Source organism: Clytia hemisphaerica, unplaced genomic scaffold, assembly GCF_902728285.1.
Source record: "Clytia hemisphaerica strain Z4C2 unplaced genomic scaffold, Clytia hemisphaerica genome assembly, whole genome shotgun sequence".
Lineage (NCBI taxonomy): Eukaryota > Metazoa > Cnidaria > Hydrozoa > Leptothecata > Clytiidae > Clytia > Clytia hemisphaerica.
This window is the reverse complement of record NW_027103962.1, coordinates 1,588,357-1,614,805: the sequence shown is the minus strand read 5'-3', so window position 1 is coordinate 1,614,805 and position 26,449 is coordinate 1,588,357. Positions and strand designations below refer to the sequence as shown.

The 26,449-nt window shown below is 36.2% G+C and overlaps 2 protein-coding genes across 2 annotated transcripts in view; both read left to right on the top strand.

Annotated features, from left to right (window-relative positions):
- Nucleotides 1-15,690, top strand: part of LOC136810256 (A disintegrin and metalloproteinase with thrombospondin motifs 2-like) — a 44,691-nt gene extending 29,001 nt beyond the window's left edge. Inside the window, exons 25-28 of the mRNA XM_067066828.1 lie at nucleotides 12,257-12,401; nucleotides 13,042-13,174; nucleotides 13,848-14,029; nucleotides 15,375-15,690. Coding sequence (XP_066922929.1) covers nucleotides 12,257-12,401; nucleotides 13,042-13,174; nucleotides 13,848-14,029; nucleotides 15,375-15,547 — 633 coding nt within the window. The 3' untranslated portion in view covers nucleotides 15,548-15,690. The remainder of the gene's footprint in view (nucleotides 1-12,256; nucleotides 12,402-13,041; nucleotides 13,175-13,847; nucleotides 14,030-15,374) is intronic.
- A 2,481-nt stretch (nucleotides 15,691-18,171) lies between these two features.
- On the top strand, nucleotides 18,172-20,396 carry LOC136810258 (uncharacterized). The gene is made up of 2 exons (XM_067066829.1): nucleotides 18,172-18,481; nucleotides 19,067-20,396. Exons 1-2 carry the CDS (start codon nucleotides 18,403-18,405, stop codon nucleotides 19,756-19,758), a joined length of 771 nt encoding a protein of 256 aa, XP_066922930.1. The 5' UTR covers nucleotides 18,172-18,402; the 3' UTR covers nucleotides 19,759-20,396.
- The last annotated feature ends 6,053 nt before the right edge of the window (nucleotides 20,397-26,449 follow it).

Genomic DNA, 26,449 nt, shown 5'->3' with positions numbered 1-26,449 from the left:
TTCAGTGATAAGGTCTATATCTAAACTCCGTATAGGTGTCTTTCCGCCAAAATACCGATACACTTTGAACGGAATATTTCGTAAATGATATGACAATGCTTTACATTTTGGTGGTCCAGCCATAATCGTATAATATTTTCCAGTATAGTCAAACCCGTGATTTCTCCAGTTATTCGGTTCCATATCTTCGTCGTAGTGTGGAAGTTGCTCATCACAACTAATCACTTCTGGAGGAAGAAAGTTACCTCGTTTCTGGCTTAACATAGCGGTCTACTCTTTGGACTGTCTCGTCTGATTCTTTTGGTATCTTTTTTGACACTGCAGATTTTATAATAAATACTAAGGAAATTTGGTCGAATATTGTGAAAAAAATGAAGAAGCATATCGTTAGAGATTCATTCTTTTCTTCAATCGTTCTTTGAATGGATGCTGTTTACTTTTTAATTTAATCCTGAATAACCTAGTCCAGCCTATTTTTCCAAAGTATAAATTATTACTTGGCAGACGCCGTTGAAAATCTTCAAACTTTCCGAGACCAAGCCTGACGTGATTGACATTATTCGGATTCAACATTGAATGAAATGAATTGATCGTGGTTTGTTATCTGTTTTGTTACCTAAATACCTATTTATTATTAGTATTATTAGTATTTCACGTATTTTATAATATGTTTATTGACAAATATACTCAACCTAATCGTAACTGCAAATTAGAACGAGCACTGTTCAAGGAAAAAATGTTTTTCTTTTTCTCTTTCTGACCAATCTTGCTCCACATCCGTGTCAATCCAATGCGAAAAAGCTTGTGAAATAAAATTGACGAGTAAGCAAACGATATCACTCTTATTTAAAAACATAAATCTTAAGGAAGCATTAAATTAACTAATGTATATTTTTTTTTTCATTTTTTCTTCAAAGAAAAGATGATTAGACCAAAAGACACTTTGGCTGTTTTGAATATAACAAGACGACTCGAAGTCGAAAATTTCGCCTAGAATTTGAACTGCATGGAAAAAATAAGAAGTAGAGATTGAAGCTAATCTGAAATCTACTTTACATCGAGCCTTAATGAAACAATTTTACACGAACAACGAGGCTTAAAATTGCTAAAAAAGACCGATTTAAGAACAATTGTTGTTTAATTTTTAAGAACTCTTATAAAGTATATGCTCATAAGAAAAATAAAATATGAACATATTGTGCGCCATCCCTTGTGTACTTTGTAAGAACTAATTACCGAAAGGTATATCACCGTCTATCAAGAGTTATTGATTTGATTCTTATAAAGTATATGCTTATAAGAAAAATAAATATGCTTATATTGTGCCCTTGTTTACTTTGTAAGAACTAATTACCGAAAAGTATGTCACTGTCTATCAAGAGTTATTGATTTGATTCTTATAAAGTATATGCTTATAAGAAAAATAAATATGCTCATATTGTGCGCCTCCCTTGTTTACTTTGTAAGAACTAATTACCGAAAGGTATATCACCGTCTATAAAGAGTTATTGATTTGATTCTTATAAAGTATGTGCTTATAAGAAAAAAAATACGCTCATATTGTGCGCCTCCCTTGTTTACTTTGTAAGAACTAATTACCGAAAGGTATATCACCGTCTATCAAGAGTTATTGATTTGATTCTTATAAAGTATAAGCTTTTAAGAAAAATAAATATGCTCATATTGTGCGCCATCCCTTGTTTACTTTGTAAGAACTAATTACCAAAAGGTATATCACCGTCTATCAAGAGTTATCGATTTGATTCTTATAAAGTTTATGCTTATAAGAAAAATAAATATGCTCATATTGTGCGCCATCCCTTGTTTACTTTGTAAGAACTAATTACCGAAAGGTATATCACCGTCTATCAAGAGTTATTGATTTGAATCTTATAAAGTATATGCTTATAAGAAAATAAAGAAAAAATCAAAACTGTGAAGCTAAGGACACAAAGATATATGACGTAGTCCAAAGAAAACGCGCGAAAATCGTCCGTGGTTATACATGCGTGTAATTTGTAAATTAAATTTAGTGAGTTCGTCCACCGTATCAAGTACTTTCGTTTTCTAATTTTTCGTCCGATGACACCGCCGCTGAATGCCTATCGTAATATACTTTCGCTAAGGCGAAATTAAAAATTCATCTGCTTTTATCCATCGAGAGTAATCCCGGAGGCGCCATATGAAAGTATTTTAATTTGTGTAGGGAAATCGACCTGAAGTCCTATACACCAAGATACTCCAAAAGACATTTTGGCAGTTTTGAATATAAAAATTCATCACTGAAATTGCTCAAACAGGAAAGTCTTGCTTGATGTTTCAAGCTTACATCAATCGATTCGGTTTTTACAAAGTATGACAGAGTTTTTGTGTGAGTGCTAAAGTTTTGATGAGAGTCAAAATTGTAGATTGAAGTGTACATAATCTCTCCCAAACTCCAGTTAAAATTATAACTCGTTATTTCTTTTTCAATTCTCAATGGTTTGATTATCTGTTTTCCAGAACTTACATCGAAAACGTAGATTCGACTTGATACTCGTGGAGTAATTGTATTGATCTCGTAAAATGTTTTAATCCACACCTGAAGAATGTCTCGTTGAAAGTACTTGGCAACTCGAAAATCAGTGTAATTTTTATAACAAGTGCTTGGTAATACTATAGAAAGTGGAAACTCTTTGATTATTGTCATACCATCAACAGAAGCTCTTAATAATCTAACCATGAGCTTAGCGGTGACTGCAATAAAAAATTCGCCACGTAGCTGTGCGAAAAACTGACTGTCACTTTCGTCTGGTAATCTTTGTGCGAATTCCAGTTGCCCTTGGAAATTAAAGCAGTATGTTTTACCTCTCACAGCATTATCCTTATTGGAAATGAATACATATCCAGCTTTAAAATTGAAGAATATGGAATAATCCTTTTCAAATATTCTCCCGTGAAAGAAACGTTCCGTTAAGTAATGATTCAAAACAATACATTTGTGGTACGAGACAGACTCCTGACCATATTCTAGTAAATCAATTTGAATCCGTCTGTAGTCTTCAGGTGGCCCATTATTATGGCGAGTCATTAATACGAGGTAACGCTGTCCATAATCCGAATCTGTCCTTATGTCAACATGAATTACCTTTGGTTCATGATCAAATTCAATGACTAAATGGTTGTTATTATCGATTGGTTCGTCCATTTTGATTTTGGACCCGAATTGTATTCGACCTAAACCTGTATGCTGTACCGATGGTATACAACCAGAGTTAATAATTATTCTGTATTTGTCTGGATTGGGAGTATTTTCGGACGTAATGTAAAACCAACGTGTAAAATACGGGTCATAAAGTATCTCTGAATAATCTATTGGAGCATGACCTCTCCCAAGCATAACAAAATGTTTCTGTAGTGTTTCGTCTTTATGGTTGTATGATAGGAACACAATCTTCGCTGTTAAGTAATGCCGTTTTGAGATTGGTCCATCTGCTATTGAGTAATATTTCCCTGATTGGTCAAAACCATGGTATTTCCACTTATGAGGGTATATGTCCCATCCATCCACCTCTACCAATTCGCAATTTTCCAATGTTGTAGGTAGAAATGTTTGTCGCTGCATATTTAGTCGAAGTATATTGTTTTGTAGCTTATTTTACTCGCTTTGAGGCTGGCATTGTTCACATTATGGTGCTGAGATTCAAATAATTGCTTGTAGATTCAATTTATAAGCTCAAATCAATAATTCCGGCAGAACTTTAGTTTTGTTTACCCTTTTGTAAAGTCTTCGTCGCATTTCGTGTTACTATCTGTCACAAACGTAATCAATATTCAGGGAAATTAAATCTTTCATGTGTTTTGATTTGTAAATTTGAAATATTAATCCTGATTTTATGAATTGCGATTCTAATGCTTGCTGAATTAATATTCATTGAATTTTTTATTTCGACCTAGTTGGAAAGATCATTTTACTGGGAATGAGTTTAACGGATAATTTAAAAAATTTGAAATTACAAAATTACAGGCTAAAAAGTCATTAGATGAAGATTTAAATAAAACAGCCTAGGTTGTGAGGCTAATAAGGCCAAAAATCTAAAAATTATATATTCAAGATTTCAAATATACATTGTGAGGCTAAAAATCATTAGTTCAAGATTTTGAATATGACAGCCTATACATTGTGAGGCTAAAACGGCCAAAAATCTAAAAATCATTACTTCAGGATTTTGAATATGATAGCCTGATAGCCTAGGATACATTAGAGAGATAATGTATCAGAGATATTCTACGGCTACAGTTGCGGGGCTGCCCATGCGGGTCGTCACCAAAGGCGACGTGTCGTTATCTACTTTGCTCTGTATGGGAAAAACATCAAAACGCCGTATAAGCAAAGTCGACAAAATGCCGTACGTCAAATATCGAACTTGCATTCACCCGCCATTACTTGCCTTACTCGCCATTTCTCTCGCCACTTTAACCGTAGCCGTAGAGAATTCCAGATACAAAATCTCGCTATTGTGAGGCTAAAATAGCCAAAAATCTAAAAATCATTTGTTCAAGATTATAAATATTACAGCCTAGATACATTGTGAGGCTAAAAAACTGTGACCTAACGTTCCAAAATCCACCTACCTTACGTGGCCGAGCGTCCGCGTCCATGTAAAAAGCCCCTAAAAAGAAAAAATATGCTTACATGTGAAACTTTAATTCAAAGAGGTACATTCTGTTCAATTATTTTCTTTACATTATAACAATTAACAAAACATATATATTATTAGAAATTAAAATAAACACATTTTTTACAATTAAGGCTATCCTACATTCGCATTAATAGTATACTTGTAGAATTGAATTTCTTTCACCCACTGTGCTAGTCTGAGTCGTTGACCTCTACAAAACCGCAGGTAGTATAGTCTACAGTGCCGTAGGAAGCATTTTCATATTGGGGGGGGGGCTGAAGTTTAGTGACACCGTGAGGGCCAACCATGGTTTGGCCCGAGGGGGGGAATTTTGAAAATTTGAGCTCTAGATTGCTTAAAAATACACTCAAAACATGCACATAACGACAATTATGACGAATTAAAAAAGAAACACTTTGCATTTTGCAAAATAACCATTTTTGAAAAAATTATTGGGGGGGGGGGCATAACCCCCCCCCCTTGCCCCCCCCCCAGTTGCTACGGCACTGTAAGTCTATAAGGCGCACGAATCTGTTAGTGGATTCCAACAGCCTACACCGTGCGGGTTGTGGAATATGCAAACTGATCTACTCGCAGCTCATCCATACCCATTATTAAACTGAAAAAATGGATTGATGTTTATTACTCTGCGTTTCAGTACATCTATAAGTCTCAGCGAGTCGAGTCTTCTCGAAAGACAATGTTGTTTTATAAGTTGTATCGCATACTCTTCTTCCATGAATTGGAGTAGATTTAGATAGAAGTACAAACTCCCCAATGTTAGCCAAGCTAAAATCGACTTTTGAGAACGCTTTTTCCATCTTTTTTGAGGTCACTAATTCGCCTGTTCCAATATCGATAATGAAGAGATCAGTGCCCGAAACAACATGATATTTAACTGGATCATCATAATAATCTTCCCGATTGTATCCAGGAATCTTTTTCAGTGTTTTGATAATTAAACCAAGACATTCTTGATTCTCTGATTTCCTCAATAGTTGGAATTCAGCTTGGAAGCTGTCGGGTAGAGGATTGTTTATGGGTAATCGGAATTCCCTTATGAATTCTAACCCTTTCGGAGTAACTGTCAACACCTTAGCAACCATATCCTCCGATACGGCAAGGAAAGTTGATCCACAAATTTGCGTCAAATATCGATACGATTTACTACTGTTTTCGTCCGTCACATTATACGTAAACATTAGATTCCCAGAGAAATCAAAGCAACTCAATCCAACTTTTCCATTAGGGTAATATTCTCCTCTTTCTCCATCAGACACCAAATACATACTTTCTGATTGGGTATCAAGAAAAATATCCAGGCTGACACTCAAATACCAATGGCGGCCAAACGATTTGAACGTTCTCATTTTCCGGCATTCACTTCGTTTCAACAAAACGCGTTTGAAAAGATTCATCCCTTTATCGCTATAAACTGTCATCAAATCTAACATTAAATGCGCGGTACTTAGCCTATGAATCAAGTAAAGAATACTTCCTTTTTCCTCATTCTGTTTTTCTAGTTTTGAGTAAATAAGAACCGATGAATTTGGAAAAGTTAGCTGTATAGTGTCTTTGTCGCTCTCAGCTACGTCCATGTCTACAGTGGAAATAATGTCACCACCATCACCACCATTGGTATCAACACTCTGTAAAAAGCTGGATAAGTTTCCACAGTTGATGGTAACGGTTGCCTTATCTTCAAAACTCACTGGTGGATATATAATGTGAAACCAATGAGTTGTTAACGGGTCATATATAATATTATCTGTTGTGTCAATACGTGTAGTTTTGGTCTTCAAAATGATTGACTGTCTTTTGATTTTCCCAACATCGACATCGTGAGATAAAACAAAAACTGAATTTTTCTTGTTGTCTGACCGCTCAAATATGGTGTAATATTTCCCAGTGTAGTCAAAGCCATGGTATTTCCATTTGTTGGAGCTGCGAGTTGAGACATAATCGTCTTCTTTCAAAACATAGTTTTCTGTTTCATTTTGAAGGAAAGATTGTGACGTTTGTTCTTTTGCTGCCATCTTGTTTGTTTTGCAAGAGATTCTTGTTGATGCTTACTACCCTACTACTTTTTTACTTAAAGTATACAAAATAAGAATAACTTAATAATGATTAAGCAGTACTATAGAAGGAAGTATTGAAACCTTTAATGTATACATGCTAAATAGCAACGGCTATAACTATAAGCATATTAAGAGTCACATTTTGGAAAATCTTAAAATCATTGTCAATGCATATGCTGAGGTTTAGTTCATAAAATTAATTTTAAGATATTAAACTTCCCAAAATGCAATTTAACCCATTATGCACAAAAATTCACCCTGTGCTTAAAACCATAAAACCATACCTTAATAATTAATACCATTCGTATTGCACCATGGTAACTATTCCCATAAGGGTGAATAGTAATTAAATAGTATTTTAAATTTAATTATTCAAATCTGACGTCATAAATATAAAATGCAATGGTCAGCTGTTTTTTGCTTGTTTACAATTTTTGTTTTGATTATTATAATCATTCCTAAATCAAATAAAAATATGATAAAAGGTTTTATTTTTTACGTAGGATTCCCGTTTCATATATTAGACACATATTTCATATCAGGACAGTGTCTGCCTATTGTTATATTATGCTGATATAAACAAAAAGCTGTCGTTCTTTTCCTCTTTCTGACCAATCTTGCTCCACATCCGTGTCAGTTCAATGTGAAAAGGCTTGTGAATTAAAATTGACGAGTAAGCATACGATATCACTCTTATTTTTAAAAACAAAACTTTTAAATTACCTGAATCGTCAGTCAACTCTCTCTGTTACGAACCTCTATTATTCGAATCTTTCTGTAATTCGAACTGAAATATTGGTCCCCTTAGCTGGAAAGTATAGTTAAAATTACTCTCCGTAATTCGAATCTTTCTCTAATTCAAAGAAAAAAGCTTTTTGTCATATGAAGATTGAATTAGAGAGAGTCAACTATATGTAACATATAATTAATACACAGTGTGTCCGTGGAATAGAGCGGAAAATAAATAAAGCGGAATTATCTTACAATAAATCCTTCTTTTTTTCAAAATGTCACTTGAAAGGATTTGGATATCTATTGAGTAAAAATGAATTCCATCCTATCCAAATACACCTTTTCGACCGTAGCCGCCAATTACCGCGCGGGCTTTTTTTGTCCGTTTTACCACGGTGTTTCTAATCCGCGGATACATCCATAATCACCCATAATCACCCATAATCACCCATAACCACCCATAATCAGCAAACGGCTACCTCATTGGCTGTTTTTCGTATATAAAGGAATGCACTCGCTTGTAAAATCTTTCTAATACACCATTCCCGGGGTGTTGTTTGGGATTTTATGTTTGAGTGTTTCCCTTAGATATAGATTATTTCCTTAGAAATAACTAAGATAGAACTAGATTAATTATACCTCACGGAAAATTTGACCGGCTAAAAACGCCGTACTGCCCGGCAATCGTCCGTACGGGGACGTCCTGCAGCATACCTTGTGCGGCCCATAGCCCGGCGACGGCGGAGTGATGAAATTTGGCATGCTTTACCCCTTTGATATGCTTGACGTTTCCAGAAAGTTTCAAGTCGTGAGACCTACCCAGTCCGGCGCTAGGGGAGGGGTCATTTACTGTCCCGTACGGATCCTGTACGGTCCCGTAGCGCCCTTCCATCAACTTTTCAGGAGTTCAAGTGCGTGAACCCAACTCCTTATACCACTGGGCCAACTGCTGACCGTTCGCTGATAAAATTTTTCATGGATGTCATACCTTCGCTAGATTGGCTTGGCCCAGAGCTCAATAGGGACCCCTCAGAGTATTTTTTAGACTTGGCTGAAGGTGTACGTCAGCACCAAGTGGTTCACGAATTGTAGAAAGGTCTCACTGCTTTCCATCCCACCGGGGACTGCAAGCTGGTCTTGTACGAGTTCTAAAGGACTTTTTAGGACTTCGAACCACTTGTTTCGGAATCTACACCCAAAAAAAACATAAATATCAAAACCTGGTCAAAAATTGGGACTTTGACCCGAACCCTGGACGTGGAGCATGCCTGGAGTGCTTTTTCTGGCTATTTATGCCTTGCCCAAGGCCCGACTAAGCAGTTAGGCAAAGTTCCCCAGTGGGACCAATTGAGGCCTCTACAGCCCTCCATACAGCCAGGCCTTGTTTTCATGTAATTCTATTTCTAGTTCTATCTTAGTTATATTTAAGGGAAACACTCAAACGTAATATCTCAAACAACACCCCGGGAAAGGTGTATTAGAATGATTTTACAAGTGCATTCCTTTATATACGAAAAAACAGCCAATGGGGTAGCCGATTGCTGATTATAGGTGGTTATGGGTGATTATGGATGATTATGGGTGATTATGGCTGTATCCGTGGATTAGAAACACCGGTTTTACCACCCTAAACCGTCCCAGCCTTTTTTTCGCATCTAGAGACAATAGAAAAAAGTGTAAAAAAAGGATTGGATTCGAGTTTAGGGTGGTAAATTAAATAATAAAGTGGCACGTGCCTGATTGCGTTGTCTGTAAACAAACCCAATATCTACGGCTAATTTCAAAATTCATTGCCGTACTACGCTACGATAATCGTGAGATACACTCTGGTACACAGTACTGATTGCGCGACTACAGTCAAAAAGGTGTATTACCTTATCGACCAAAACTTAGTCGGCCCTAAGTGACTGAATTTTGGCTTGGTGACTAAAATTAGGGCCGACTAAAAATTGGGGCCGACAAAAAATTTAGAAATGGCCAAAACTTGGTTATTAGTCGGCCCTTAGTGACAAAATTTCGACGAGGTGACTAAAATTAGGGCCGACTAATAATTGAGGCCGACTAAAATTAAGGCCGACTAAAATTAAGGCCGACTAAGTTTTGGCCGATAAGCTATTCTAAATCAACTCTTTAGTGAGATTAGGTTTTAGGATTTCACTATAAATAATAATCTCTTCTGTTTTTCCGGACAGACTGTAGTTGGTTTCTCATCTTTGTCAGAGTAGATAAATTAATTCATTGTTTGGTAGCAGATTTGATATTCCAATGAATTCAATCCATTATTTAGAAGGTTATATCAAGATATTCTGAAAGACATTTTGGTAGCTTGGAACTCAAATATTCACTCGTGAAATGAGTCAAACATGCACGTCTAGCTTGGTGTTTCAAGCTTATGTTCTTATTGATATTGGTTTTTCGAAAATTAACGAATAGATCAAAACCTTCGCTTCCTCTAAACATTAATTCACTCATATCCCAATTGAACCTAAAACCTTCAATACGATGACCATCGGCGACATACTCGTATATGTTTTTACCAGTAAAGATATCATAGACGAAAAGTTGCGCATCTGGAAAGATTTTATCATTGTGGTTTAGATAATCTTCATAGTGAATGTTTACACACAGGACATGTCCCTGGAGCTGCCTATTGATTTCAAAAAGTATAACATAGTCAGCATCTGGTAAAGGTAGTTGGTGCTTTTTTAACTCGACTAATCCATTTTCAGTTACTCTCCACAGTTGAAGAATCATTTTCCTGGACACTGAAAGAAACACTGAATTTTGGACTTGTGAGAAAAAGCGATAAGATTTTCCAATTGTCTCGTCTTCAATTTGAAATGAAAACAAGAGCTTTCCTGAGAATGCAAAACAGTTGAGAGTTACAGGAAAGTATTTATGATTGTAAGGGTCGTTATTGGTAAAATAAATTCTTTCCGATTCAAAATCAAGGAATATATTGGGTGTATTTTCTCCTTCACGCCATTCATAATTGTCCAACTGGTAAATCAAAGATTTCTGATATTCCCCTGTCGGTATGGCTATTCGTCTGTATACAGTAACCCCTTGTTCATTAAATTTGACCAGATATATAAAGAACCCACAGTATTCTTTCATATTAGAACCTTCCTCTCCAAAACAAAGTAGCAGATAATCCCCAATGCTCTTATTTTTCTTAATTGTTGAAAACAACAGCGCTAGATGTGAAGGAAAACACAGCTTGTTGTTATGTCCCTGCACCTCTGATATATCGATTGGAAGATGTTTTGGGTCAGTAGCACCGGCCATATTGTAAATTAAATGACTCACAGTTCCAGAGTATAAGCAAGTCGTGTCAGCGTTATTTTCAAATCTCTTTTCAATATTAAACCAGCGGTACGATTTAGAATCATACAAAACTTCACTTTTCTGTGGTATATCTTCCATGGAAAGATTAATACACCGTCTCTTGACAATTTTCTTTTTAACTTGGTCATAATATAAAACAGCTATTGTGGCGTTTGCCCATGTAAATTCCTCTAATATTGTGTAGTATTTACCAGTGAGATTGAACCCGTGAAACTGCCACTCATCGAGTAGCGAATCCCACCTATCAGAGTTCTCATCATTATTGGGGTCATTATCTATTCGCTTTATTTCTTTAACTTCCGATGGGAGAAAAGATGTTCTTTTATTTGCTAGCATATTGAGTTGTTCAATTTATTAATATAATTTTGGTGGGATTGAATTCGGCGGATTTTGCGGTTTTTGGTAAACTCCGTCAAATTAAATACCTCCACATTTAATAATACCTTTTTAGAATAGAAATTCAATCTCATAGCAGCATGTTTGAGTGAAAACTAATAAAATACCAAGTAATCTTTGATTTAAAAATTCCTAAAATTTTTCTACCCGCCAAATTAAATTTTTACCGAATTTTACAAATACAATACTGCCAAGTTTAATATCCGCCAAAAGCGTATTTGGGTCAACGCCCAAATTAAATACACTCCAAAATTAATACACTTAAGGTATTATCCCAAATTGCTTTTTTTCTCTTAAAATTTAAAATCTGTTTTACTTTAACTAAAATATTGAAATAGCCTCAAGTTCAATCTGAAATTAAATGGTAAATTATTTAAAAGGATTCATATCAAACATTTTCAATGTAAAACCATTGTCCGGTTGATGAATTATTGAAGATTCTTAAAAATAACCTAAATTGCTGTTCAAAAATGTATGGGAAAGCTTCAATAGACCCTAAGGTTAGAGAATAACATAATTTGGATTGAAACTATCGGCTATTTTGCTCTATTACGTGATTCATAAAAAACTAGTGATAAATTTTTTCCTGAAATCCCCCGTCCCTTTAGTTGCTGATGTGTTAAAGCCCTGACCAAATGAAAAACTGGAAAACTAAAATTTGACTCCTGTATGGATATTTTTAACAGACAGAGGTCAAAGTCCAGCTTATTTAAGTGTCTTCGATTGAGATAAAAAATGACGTAATCTCAATTTAAGGGCTACTTAGACTACGCAATATATTGACGAACAATATTCAACGTACCGTAATGTACGGAGTAAACAACAGGTACTCTATTATAAAAAGGAATTTTCTTTCTTTATAAATCCCCCTATATTGTTGGAATATTGTAAATCTAGCTGACAATAATTGCTAGCACTCAGCAATATATCGTCGATATATTGCCAATAATTGCCTGACAATTGCCTGACAATATATTGTGTAGTGTATGTAGCCCTTTACGCCTATCAAGTTTCAAGTTTCTTCATTTTTCTTCCACACAGCTAATTTCTCCTGGACCACGTTTAAACAAGACATCCATCAATCTAACCTACAAATTCTACATTCCGATTGGATTAAATTTGACTAATGATGTGTACTCTTGGATCATGAAAGGATGGACAGAATGTTCTGCACCCTGCAATGGCGGTAGGTCGATTTATTTTCATTGTAAAATTTCCCTATCAACCCTTGCGAAAAATTTTTTTCCAACTTATATTAGAACGCTATGTCTACAACTCGAAAAGTTGTTATTATCTTAACCTCTCCTTTGGAACCCGTATACTTGCTCATTCTTTATTTTCAAATCGCTCTGCAAATACAGGTTCTCTTTTGACAGCCCCATTCTTTTTAAAGCCAGTTCACGTGCTACGGTTCCGTTTCCCTCCGAAACGAAATGAAGCCATTAATTGGTTAAATTCATTTTTTATGTAACTTCTAACCAATAGAATCACGGAACCATAGCTTGTGAACATGGTCTTAAGCTCTGAATGAAGTAGATATGTCGTAGCCTAGCCGTCCCCATGAAGGTATCCATCAAAGAGCAATTTTCGTCTCAAAGTTAAGCATAATTCAATCAAGTATTAAATAAGAATGTGAACTTTTCCCTTTGAAACGAAATACATTGCTTTGACCACTCAGTCCAATCGCTTTAAGCCGTGAGCACAAATTTTCCTACCATCATGTGGAAACCATGGTAGCGTAGTAAGACTAATTCCCTAAAGAGTGGTTTCTACATGAAAACACACTGAAAACAAAATGGACTTTAGTATTGATCCTTACATTCCAGGTACGAAGGAAGCACAATATCATTGCTTGAACTTGCGAACGAATGAAGAAGTTGCTTCTGGAAATTGCTCCTCAGAATCGGTCAAATTATTACCAAAGCTGATGGCCTGTAACATACATAAATGTGTCACAAAGTGAGTTTAGTAATCGTTTATTATAATAGACGATATCGGCTTTCCGAATTATCCCCGAATGATTACCCATGATGCATTGCGCAAAAAAATTCACGGACGATATTGACTTTCCGTGATTTTTTTGCGCAATGCATCATGGGTAATCATTCGGGAGAATTCCGAAAGCCGATATCGTCTATTATTACTGTTTCTCCACTTATTTTGGGACTGTGTTTTGAAGGCATTTTAGAAATTGCGACCGAAGCCTGATTTTCAGGCTGAAAAATTCACTAAAATCTTCTTACCATGCTCATTTTCTCGCTTCTGACTTGAATGACATCATACAAATCGACTATGTTGGTCATTAGCGTAGCCAGGGGGGGGGATTTGTGTAGGAAAGCAGATTTTTATTACACTGTTCATACTTTATATAAAAAGATAATTACAGTGCCATAAAAATCTGCTCTCCTACACAAATTTTGCGCCTCCCTTGGCTACGCTACTGGTTGGTCATGGTTACCTATCGCCTCGCTAATCACTTCCTAAAGATATCCGTATTAATGATAAAGCGAGGAGGCGCCCCTCTTATGCTACATGACAAAGCAAAATATTTCTCGCACAGCGCTGAAAGGAAGAAAGTTGCTTTTTCTGTAGGCAAATGGCAGGAGATAAGTTTATGTCCTTCTTTCTACAGATATGAATACGGGTACACCCGTTGGGGTCGTTGCGATAGATGCGGACAAATAGGCTCCAAAAGCCGGACAGTGTTTTGTCTGAAGAAGAAGGAAGGTGAAAAATCAATCAAAGTGAATGATACGTTGTGCAGTAAGGTTGCCAAGCCATCAACTCAAATGAAATGCTTCCGTTATTGTCCAAGTAAGTCAAAAAATCTACAAATACATCATGTGCGTAATTCATGTTTACGTCATTTTTCGTCACCTGATAACGTCATCATCTTTTGAAAATGCCGAAAAGTAACCCTTCCTACTTTTTTTCATTTTTTTCAAATGACTGATATCTACCACTGGTCAAAATTTCAAAGTTACAGCACTTGTCAATCTTCAGATATTAAGGGGCCTTCCCTATTAAGAAATAGATTGAGATGCTTTAGATGTTAACTGAAGCATAAAAACATTTTTAAAATTACAGTGGAACCTCTAATTAGCGGACACCATCGGGGAAAGGGGTTAGTGTCCGCTAATTAGAAGTGTCCGCCTTTTAGAAACTTTTGATCTCGGAGCTCCAATTTTGAAATTAGGCCATCCCAGGGTGTCGAAAATACAAAATTGGGGTCTAAAGTACTTATCTGCAGACACTAGGCCATGGAAGAGCTCGAGTGACTGGAAAGAAGAGGATAAATCGAGGTGGTGGGTACGGACTTGAATACCAGTGATTTATAATTTCTTTGGCCTACCTAAATTCGTTGAATGGGTCAACGGAAAACTGGAAATTTGTAGAAATAATTTGAATAATAAGACTAATAAGTGCTTGAAATAAAAATATCTAAAATTTTTTTTTTTGGCATTTTGGACGTCTGTGACCCGTTTGATACTCAATGTCCACTAATTGGAGTGCTAAAATAGGGGTTTTAGCCATTTCGTGCGAAAAAATTTGTCTTCTAATCAGAGGGTCCGCTAATTGAGTGTCCGCCTTTTAGAAACTTTTTTATGAGGATTTGACTAGGAAACGGCCGGGGAAAATGAGATTGTCCGCTAATCAGAGGTGTCCGCCTTTTAGAGTGTCCGTTAATTAGAGGTTTTACTGTACACGATTCTCTATGAGGTTTCACTTTTGTGTTTTCGAGTATAAAAAACAAGCCCGGGAATAGCGAATTTACGTACTTGCACTTTTGAGGACGGTAAAGTGACTGAAGCGATTTGGAATAACCCGCAGTTCTGACCAGCAAAATCGAGGATGGTAAAAGTGCTCATTTACCGTCATCCTCAGCATGTCAGGATGTAGATAAATTAGAACCTTACCGTATCCGCCGCAGAAAAACACACATACGTAAACTCGGTAATAGTGAGGTTATAAGTAAATCGGTAAAATCACGACGACGAACAAAAATTTAACAGGCTAGTGAGTTTCAACTAATCAAATTTCGTATTTTCACTAGCCTCATACCTTTTTCGTCCGTCTTCGTGATTATCCTTGTATGCTTAACCTCAGTAATATGTTCCCTACTCAAACTAGTACAAATATGTTTTCTCTTCTTCTTCAGAAATCCGAAAATGTATCGAAAAATCCAGAATGTGTCCTAGATTGTTCAAGCAAGGTTATTGTTCTTATCGGACAGTTCAAACGTTGTGCTGTAAAACTTGTATTCCACAGACCAGCAATGAACTTGGTTCAAGAAAATCAAAGTCAAGATCGAAGTCGAGATCAAGGAATTGATCGTGTTACACAAGAAATGTTTTTTACTTTTTGGATGGAGGAACAGTCAACTGCTAAAATCTTTTGAAAAAGAAAAACTTCAGCTTATGGTGAATTATTGCAAGATTAGGCTATTCCAGAAAAATATCCGTACATGGGGGTGGAGGATATAGTGTCTGGGGGGGGGTAGTGAAAAATCTACCAAATTTGCCTTCCCTTTGCCTTGTAAACTTGCTCTGTTTGGGGGTAATTTTGCTCTGTTCGAGTGTCCAGGTTAGGCAGATTAGACCTGCTGTCTGGGGGGTAAATTTCCAAAAAAATGTTGTATCCTCCACCCCCCATATTAAAATTTTTTCTGGAAAAGCCCATTGCAGCTTTTTACTGCGAATTCAATCCCCCAAGCAGATTATCTCATTAATTTTTTTATGTAATGAGATAATAGTGTCTGAAATTAATGAAATGCTTGAACTTTTAACGTTGTTCCTATGTATGAATTAGTAGAGGTGCCTGTTTAACAACTCTGACTGCTCTCCATTACCTGCCCTCTATTTAACCAGTTGCATTGCCCACCCTCTATTATCCGCCCTCTATTTAACCAGTTGCATGCCCACCCTCTATTACGCCCCTATTAACCAGTTGCATGCCCACCCTCCTGCCCTCTATTTAACCAGTTGCATTGCCCACCCTCTATTAACCGCCCTCTATTTAACCAGTTGCATTGCCCACCCTCTATTATCCGCCCTCTATTTAACCAGTTGCATTGCCCACCCTCTATTTCCGCCTCATTTAACCAGTTGCATTGCCCACCCTCTATTATCCGCCCTCTATTTAACCAGTTGCATTGCCCACCCTCTATTAACCGCCCTCTATTTAACCAGTTGCATTGCCCACCCTCTATTATCCGCCCTCTATTTAACCAGTTGCATTGTAAAACTTTTTAATATTTCTGTTTTGCATGGACAAACGTAGTAGTGGTTTATATTTTTAACCTGTAATTTTTTATACTTTTATTATTGCAAGAAAGATTTCGTAGCTAGTAGAATTGGTCTTTATGAAGTGTACATATTGTTACTACCGTCCCTCACTCACAACCCTAGATAATACCATTTTTTGCTAAAATGACTCACTGAAATAAGGTTTTGACTTTGACCCTATATTTCAACACAGGAGTGTATTTTTAAGATCTAGAATTTTAAATGATTGATTGACAAAATTTTAGACCCTCAAATCTAACAGCGTAAAACTAATTGGCCTTTTTAAAAAGCCTAAAACTTTATACGATGAACTGGGTAAAGAAATGACTTGATATGGTACACATCTGCCATGTTTTCAAGCTGATTGAATTGAATAACTCTACTCATATTTTGCTGGAAATATATTAGAAATTGTCAATTTTGACTTGAACGTCCAAACGTTAGATTCGTCTTTTGTTTATCCCTTTCATCACCAGGGTTTCTTTATTGGTGCTGATATTATAATTTCTAATCGTATATGTGTTTCAAAGTTTCACTATAACTGTTTGGAATTTAGCCCTCGAAGGTTAAATGCATTTGAGGTTTCACCTAAAATTACAATAGAAAAATGCTGACTCAATAGAAATTACAATAGCAAAACGCTGAAAATGCATAACAGCCAAGTACCAAAAATACCCTGTTCAGTCGAACCTTTTGGTTTCGTTCTCAGATCTAAGGTTATAAAGAATGCATTTGGATATGGGCCCGATATCGGACAGAAAAGTTGTGAGGTCAATCGGGGTGCTGAGTTTAGACGATTTTTTTTGTTGTCGGGTAATGCTCTATCTGAAAAAAAATTTCAATGGACCATCTGGTAATTATTTGAAAAGAGTCAAAATATGAATTCTCATTGTCCAGAAAACAGCTCGTTTAGCTCATTTCATCCATGTTTACCTGGTGTTTTATTGATGTACAAAACCCTTAGGAATCACTTGAAATCCTCAAACTTTCATAAACCTTTTGTTTCGGTCCTATAAGTTCCCATTTGAAGTCAACACAAATAACCTGTTGTCTCAATAGTGGAATTTTAAAATGTTTAAAAATAGATAAACACACCAGGACGTGAAAAAGTCTTTTAGTTTCGCCCTCTAAAAATAATAGTTTTAATTAGAAAACTGTTGATGAATTTACTCCGTGAGATACTAATTCATTATTTAAAATGGACACCTTACGAGCCCGAATTAAGGCCTCAATTTCACTCGAAGTTGTGATTTCAAACTGTTAAACTTCAGTGAAAATTGTCAAATTTGTCGCAAGTTGAGCAAACGCTGTACACGTTTTTTTTTATAAGAACATCCAAAATTTTTGAAGCCTTCAGATGCTCTTAACTTTTTGAGTGAGTTTTAAGCCTAAAAATGTTTTTAACATGTTCTTATTTTCACCATTTTCTGAATATTGCTGTCCAATTTCCTTAGAGATAGGGTGTTTTTGAGTCCACAAAGCCTTAAAATGTTCTTAACTTGTTCTTAACATTTTGGTCATCGAGGCCTTAAGTTCTTATATAGTTTGTTCTTATAAAAAAGCGGGTGTATTGTTTAAACCAAGCTTGACTCCTCTCTAGATTATTAATAACAACACCTTGGAAATTTCACACCAAAGAAGATTGTCAACTATAAATCTTTGTTTTACACAAAAAGTAGTCTTTGACTATTTATTAATTACAGAAAGTTGAATCGGTACAAGTTGAGTCATTTCAGATCAAGTCTTGCTTAGCTGAGGGTTAGGACGTTTTTTCAAAGAAATCTGTCGACGTATAAATCTTGAATTGCTGGAAGTTGTATCCAGTAATATACAACAAAATACAGCGAATTAGGCTTTATCATCCAAACACCTTACAAGAAGTATCACCCAAAAATATAGAACATGAGGAATTTATCATTATGTGTTTTTTTCCTATTGGCTGTAACCATGGTAGCATCACGACCAATCGAAGATAGTTCTGGTAAGTCTTCACATTATTACTGATATAAACCTCCGACTAACTAAATACAGAAGTTTTCTTCCCCGGTAAACAAAACTCTTCCTTAGATTTTCAACATCGTATTTTAGCTCGTGGTTTTGTGGGAAATCTTTAAGCGGTAATGAAACGTTCTTAATCGAATACCAACCCCCTCAAAATTTAACCCTGATGATTCCTCTTGATTTATTCTAATCTATTTTTTTTGAAAAACCTTTTTAGAGCAAGGCTACCATTCGGAAAGTTTTCAGTAATACTCCCGAAAGTGTAATTTGTAATTTCCTCTATAGCGTCCCTTTAAAAGAATACTCCACTGTCACAACACTACTGGTTTAAGGTCACCATAACTTTGAAGATATCGATAATAGTATATCTTTAAATATTGAAATAAAAGAAAATCAACGCCAAAAAATCTTAGCCCGTTTATCAGTCTTTCCCTCTTTTGGCGTTGAATCTTTCCTTCCTAGCATGCCTCTTTCTTCAATACATCAGGCCACACTCAAAGAACGATTTTGTTATAAGCTCATCATAGACCTACAACATAATTATTTTCACAATATTGATTTTCAGCTCAAGGTGACGTCATAATGTCAGATGACGCTTTACAAGTCGTTTACAATGATATCTTAAATACAGCCAATCAAGTAAACTCAGCTACCAGCGAACTGAAACGTGCCGTAGGGAACCGGTACTCGTCTTGTAATCCGGATGTCGAAGATTGCGGAAGTGAGAAAAACAAACCACACATCAGTCAAATAAATGCTGACGCTGATAAACGAGAAGGTTATGGAAACGGATTCAGCCCTTGGCTTCACCGTTACAAAGATACCGCATCTGAGAGGGTCCCTATCTACCATTTTGATTCTAGGGCTGCCAAGAGAGTTCCAATGTATCACTTCAAGGATGGAGCGTCGCCAGAGAAGAGAGCTCACAAAGTTCCAATGTACCACTTTAAGGATGTAGCGTCGCCAGAGAAGAGAGCTCACAAAGTTCCAATGTACCATTTTAAGGATGCAGTATCGTCTAGGAAGAGATCGCGCAATGTACCAATGTACCACTTTAAGGATGTAGCGTCGCCTGAGAAGAGAGCTCGAGTAGTTCCAATGTACCACTTTAAGGATGTAGCATCGCCTGAAAAGAGAGCTCGAGTAGTTCCAATGTACCATTTCAAGGATGTAGCGTCGCCTGAGAAGAGAGCTCGAGTAGTTCCAATGTACCATTTTAAAGACACTAAAGCTGAAAAGTTCTCGTTTTACCATTGATGAATTTTAGCCCAGCCGATGAATTTCTGCACAATTTTATCATGTACTCACTCTGGTCAAAATGACCTAAAACTTAACGGTTGATTTAAAGGTTTTGTTTTTAAATAAGAGTAATATCGTTTGCTTACTCATCAGCTTTGATTTCAAAACTTTTTCACATTTGATTGACACGGATGTGGAGCAAGCTTTGTCAGAGAAAGGAAAAGAAAAACATTTTTTGCTTATATCAGAACGTGCATTTAACGAAATTTAATAAAAGAATTTGTTTACATAATGTTTTGTAGAACCAGGCATGCAAACGTCTGTCATCCATCCGGAATCCGGGGGAGGGGGCACTCATATGGTCCAACCCACGGCATTTGCCGTCCTTAAGGGTAGGTTTTTCGAGACCCTCGAAATACACTGTAAGGGTGTACTTTTGATAGAGTACACTATAAAGTTCTAGAAGGTTTAGAAATTCAGTGCACCCTCCCCCCCCCCGGGTCCGGAATACATGCTTGTCGTAGACTATCACAGGAAAGACACTAGCCTGTACAGTGTTTCGAATGATGTATGGGATGTTGTCTTATATCTAATTGTAGCAAATAGTAAGCATTTCTTCACAATTTTATTTAATATTATACTAATTAATGATTTTACGGGTCTTATTTTTACAAAATGATTTCTAAATGTAACAAATTAACCCGTCTTCAATATTCTGTAAATAGCACGAAGAAAAACAAGTTATTATGCGTACCTTTTCGTGCAAAAATTTCAAACTCTTTCTATTCCCGCCTCTTACCTTTATCCCGCACACAGCATACAAAGCTCTTATGTCTGTCTCCGCGAATCACAAAGAGAGGATCTCCAAATTCAGCAATATAGAAAGTACTGCAAAATTTGAAGAATCCTTCCATTTCAGTCTGTGAAAAAAAAATTCGACACTTCTCTATAAAAAATCATGAATCACTTACTCTAAATGTACCAAATTTACATAACCCGCCAAAGTTTTTTTTGAATCTCACCCGGATTTCACCGATATAAAAAATATACACAATAGCGTCAGACGCCAAAGCTGTAGCTATCAACAATCGAGTAATAATACTGAAGACACGCGGTGGCGATGCCTCCATTACAGCGTACACAAAATCGATTAAATCTGGAACGAGCCACAAAGCGATAAAACTACCGACAAGTAACACAGGTAGATATAACGAACGTCTTCTAGCTTTTGACCTTTCCGTATTTGCTTCAGCCTCAATATTACGGTCGGTCCTTGTTATATTGTCTCTATTACTCCCGGTGTCGTCCTTATTCCTACCATTATTATTAATATCGTGTTGGCTTTTGAACTCTATTCTTGGAGTCCTTTCTTCAATATCTTTTGCTATTTGTCGCTTATCTGGAAGCTTGACAGTTATTGAGGCTATTACTGCTTTACGTTCCCGTCTGTTCCTACGTATTAATGAAAATAAGTAACCGTAAATAATGACGGCGATCAGAAGGAACGTAATTTCTTCTGACGGCCAAATATATAGAATTGTAATTCGTTGAATACAGCTCGAGTCGCATACGTGGCGAGTTAAGTAGAAAACTAATTGAAATAGTATTGACACCAACCATGCTATGGCGATCGCGAATTTAGTTTTACGGGCACTGACTAATAACGGGTACTTGATGTTAAAATGGATTTCCAGAAAGCGGTCTATAGTCAACAAACACATGATTAATATGTAGCAAAGATAGGTGCCGTGTGCGTCCACCAGCCGTATCTGTAATGCCGTATCCTTCAAATGGAAAAGATAAACGATCCTATACATGATTTTCAATAAGCATTTAATAATAGCGATAATACTTAAGTTGATTAAATAATACTTCTGATTGGTGGAGATACTATTGATGCGTGTGGTGAGTAGGAGGTGTAATCCAATAACATGTATTGTACAAGGTATAGTGTAAATGACGATGAATGTGATTTGTTCTTCCCTAGGTGCTTCAAAGATGGTTGGACCACTAGCACTACTCATACTTCATGCAACATTTGAGACATTATATTGCGTATGTGAAGTTCTACAATTCCACAAGGTATGTGTCTTTGTTTTTCTTATCCACCTGATTAAAGATACAAAATTGTAATTTCCTTAATGTTCATATGAGTCATCCATATTCATGATATGCACCATTGCAATGTCTTCCACAGACCCAACAGCTGATTGGTTGCAAGTGACGTATTGACTGATTTTACGTCACTTACAACAAATCAGCTGTTGGGTCCGTGATGTAATGTTAGAATGGTGCATATCATGAATACTGTACGTATGCAGCAAAAGAGCTAAAGGGGGACGTCATTTCTTTATTGTTTTCTGCGTACAGGGGGGAAGTTAAACATTTGAAGTTTTCCGTACGTGCTATATGGTTGACCCCACGTACAGGAAGATGAGCCTTCCTTGTAACAAAACAGACTCAAGTCCCAGGACAGCGTCCGCTATCGTGAGCTTGGAAAATTTGCTCTTCCCCGTGTGCTTCAAAGATGGTTCATATACAGCGAGATAAACCTTCCTTGTAATAGAACAGGACCAATCCAAGGAAAACCTCCGCTTGGCTTTACCAGTCTTGGACGAGTTTTTGCTCAGGACACATAGTGCTAATGACGTATAAAACCGACACTCTAAACGTTGCGTTGCTCGCAAGATCGGACCTGATAAGTGTCGATAACATGATGTTCGAATAATTTCATATGCACGTTTTTTTTTATAAGAACGTCGAAAATTTTTGAAGCCTTCCGATGTTCTAAACTTTTTGAGTTTTAAGCCTAACAATGTTCTTAAAATGTTCTTATTTTCACCATTTTGTGAGTATTTTTGTGCAATTTCCTAAGAAATTGTGTGTTTTCGAGTCCACAAAGCCTTAAAATGTTCTTAACATGTTCTTAATATTTCGGGCATCGAAGCCTTATGTTCTTATATACTTTGTTCTTATAAAAAAAAACGTGTAAATCACACCCCGTATCATTGCCTCTTACTCTCCTCCAAGAATGAACATGAAAATGTCTCAAAAAAAATTAACCAAAACTTTTCCCTCTTCAAAGTAAGTGAAGTTGACTATCAGTGAATCGTGACACAAACGGGGAAGGCCGACACAATAAAATCACATTCAATAAGAACTTGGTCAATTAATCTAGAAAATAATTTTCTTCCCTGCTTGAATTATTGGAAGAAAACATGACCAATCGCAATTGTAGATTTGATTTCTATAAAGAACTTTCAATGGAGTCAATCAGAAATTAAGCCTTTTTTGGGTGATTTTTCAAGATTTTTCTCAATCACCTTTCTTTGAAAGTTCTTTTAGAAAGAATTATCCCATAATCCTTTTCAAAGTGTGAGCAACAATAGCTTTTTGAAGTTTTCATTTCCGTAAAAGCGAGTTCCCCTTCACACAGAGTTGACACCTAAAAACTCTGTTATGTTTTTCACACTTTTGATTGACCTATTTGAGATTCTCTAGATCATGAAAAGTAAACAACGAAGCTAAAAATGTCCTACACTCGAACACCACGGGAAAAACTATGAATCATTTGAATTACGGGATAAAAATAGGCTAAGATTCTCTTGAAGGACGCAGTTCGAGTCAATATAACAATTCCATTACAATTTTTAGTCCCGTCAGTCCTTAACCGAATAAAGTTTTCTACTTGAATTCTAACAAGAGTCAATACCACTTGCCTTTCCCTGCCAAGTATATGAGTAACCTTATGAAAGTGAATTTTAAAAACCTCTGCATTGATTCAGCAAAACAATCAGGAACAAAGATGAATACCACTCATTCACTATAAGCCTCTCTATAAAAGGAAGTACATCTCAGCAGGGTACCTGTTACGTTTCTCCAGGAGAGTTATTATGGTCATTCCGAACTGTGAATTCCTGGGGTATGTTCAATTAATACCCAACAGTGACATTTTTTTATCAAATATAGAAAGGCTGTCGTTTTAATTACAATCTCTTCTCTCTCTCTCTCTCTCTCTCTCTCTCTCTCTCTTGCTAAGATGACTGTATTCACTTTGTATTCATGATATGCACCATTACAATGTCTTCCACGGACCGAACAACTGATTGGTTGTAAATGACGTATTGACTGATTTTACGTCATATACAACCAATCAGCTATTGGGTCCGTGATGTAATCTCAGAAGACATATCATGTATGTACTGCATATCATGAATAGCTTGAATTGAATTAATTCACTTTAAAGTACTGGTATTCATTTTGAGTAAAGATTACTTCACTTTTCATAGTGAATACCTTATCACCTGAAATTTGCTTTCGTTATTACAAACACACGGAACCAATATGAAATTCGGGAGTCTCTGGTGCCTCTATACTAAAATAATCATGGAGTCATAAAAGTTACGAAATAAACCAAAAACGATTTCATATCTGTACTAGCCGCAGAAATATTTGGTACTAATTGGCTTGAACACACCACTGCTACTAGGCTCAAAGGTTTTCGGATTTCTCGGGTGCTTCCTTTAGTAAGAATATTACGAAGTCATCAAATTTATTATCCAAAAATTTCTAACTAACTAGCTGTAAGCTCCAGAAATCATGATACTAAAAAATAACTAAACTGCAACTCGTCTCAAAAGAGTTAAGTTGAAGTGAAGTTTGAGTTGAAAACAATTCGAGTTTTGAACTTTCCTGAGATTTATAGTCGACTCTTTCATACGGAAACTCCTTAAAAGACCGGAACTCAGCGCCATTTAACATGGAAATCTAGTCGTTAGTTCCGACTTCATTGGGTGTTTCCGTGTAAAAGATGATGTCATGAATATCAATATATACTATTATATTGATCATATATAAGGAATGTTTTTTCTTCATTTTCATGTAAATATATTGGTTAAGTATTTTTTCTCAAAGTAAATGCCAATATTTTTTGTTATCTTCACTGATTTCTTCCATTTTTGAACGTCTCTAAGGAAAAATGGGAGGCCTAAGTAGAATTAGTGTCAATTTAACATGATAAAATATTTTGAAGAATTATTTATCGAAAAAATCAAATTTGATTCGAATCCCAGTGATTTTCTCGGGATTTAATTCGATTTATAATTCCCGATTCATTATAGGTAAAATTCTTCCTAGATGCTGAATCTAGCGTTCTAGATTGTGCGTGTATCGTCATAGTTTTTACCCCCCTACATTCAGGGGGATCTTGGGTTTTGATGAACCAAAAGCAAGGGGGGGGTGTTAAGTATGACTTTCCTAAGGGGGGTTGCCAGTTAAGGGGGGTTTCTTAGATAAGGGGGGATCTTCCTTGAATTATGCAAAATTTCAATTTTTCATTTATACTGATTTTCAAAGGGGGAGGGGTGTGAAATTTAAATGAATTTCCTAAGGGGGGGGTAGCACTTAAGGGGGGTCCTCTTACCTAAGGGGGGGTCTTGACCCTTCTAGAAACTATGATCGTAGGACATTTATCGTTCACCATTCTTCCACGTTCTAAAAAGGGTTCCCGAAAAAAAAAAAACTACAAGGGAGATTTGTGTTGATCCAAAGAAAGAATTTACCATCAGAACAATTATAACGATCATTCTACAGTCAAACTTTCTAGAATACATACCGAAAAGCTGAAAGCAACAAAAGGTGAATTTGAAACTGTTAAATTTATTTTATTCCCATTGTTGTTGAGCTATATGACGCTCGCCTCGCTACTTTGTTTATATTTAAAGCCGCTATATGTGTTTACTTCGGAACATTACGTCATTTTGTTAGAACTTAGTCTTTTTACACCACGCTTTTCTTTATCTAATATGGTAGACGTTTTTTATGCTAGTTACTGAAGATTTCTTAAAACTGAAGTTCGCTTCTACGTATTCACTTTTACTGTGTTTCCTGGAATTCCTTCATCATGAGTATACAAGATTCAACAATTGTGTCCTGTAGGTTTGCTTCTAATTTGAGAGCCAAACTTATTTATTGTCTTCAACGCAGTTACCCGAACAACCTACCTTCAACCCCAATTTAGATATCTCCTGTTCCCTTAGCCCAAAAGTGAGTTTACGTATCTATCCTTTGTTGCCAGTGGAGTACTGAGTGAGTGTATCTCCCGTTATCGCTCTGTAGTACACTCTGAAAACACAAGATACATAAACCCGCTAAAAGATCACGACTGCACAATTTTTTTTGATACTTTCGTTTTGAATCACCAAAATCAAACCATTCATTTTCTACCATTCGGCTTCAACGATCTCTCTCATACTTTTCCTTTCCCAAAAACATTTTTCTCCGAACGGGAAACAAAAACAAAGGGTACAAGATATTTTAACAACCTACTGGTTATTTATGTACCAAAATACATATTAATTAAGCGTGATTAGTATCACTTTATTTCCCCTCTCTCTCTATGTTTAACTATGGACCATTTTATTTTCATTCATCATTAACTCTTGAAAGAAGAGACATTAAGGAAAAAGAGTTTTTCTAAATTTTTCCTGTTTTATCTTCCCAAACTCTTGTGTACCTTTATATTTCCCTTTTCTTATTAGCTCTTGACAATTGTCTTTTCACTAGAAGAAAATGCGTATCTCAAGTTAGGCCAAAATCATTGAGTTTGAAGCCCCGAAGACACCGAAGGGGCTAGAGAGGAATCTTCAACCTTTCTCAAGTAAGAAAAGGTGAAGCTTCAAGATTAGCGCCAATTTCGGGATAACGGATT

Excerpts from the sequence above, each read along its gene's own strand:
- LOC136810258 (XM_067066829.1), top strand. The coding sequence starts at position 18,403 with ATGAGGAATTTATCATTATGTGTTTTTTTCCTATTGGCTGTAACCATG. Across the intron at positions 18,482-19,066 it reads ACCAATCGAAGATAGTTCTG|CTCAAGGTGACGTCATAATG; the intron begins GTAAGTCTTCAC and ends ATTGATTTTCAG.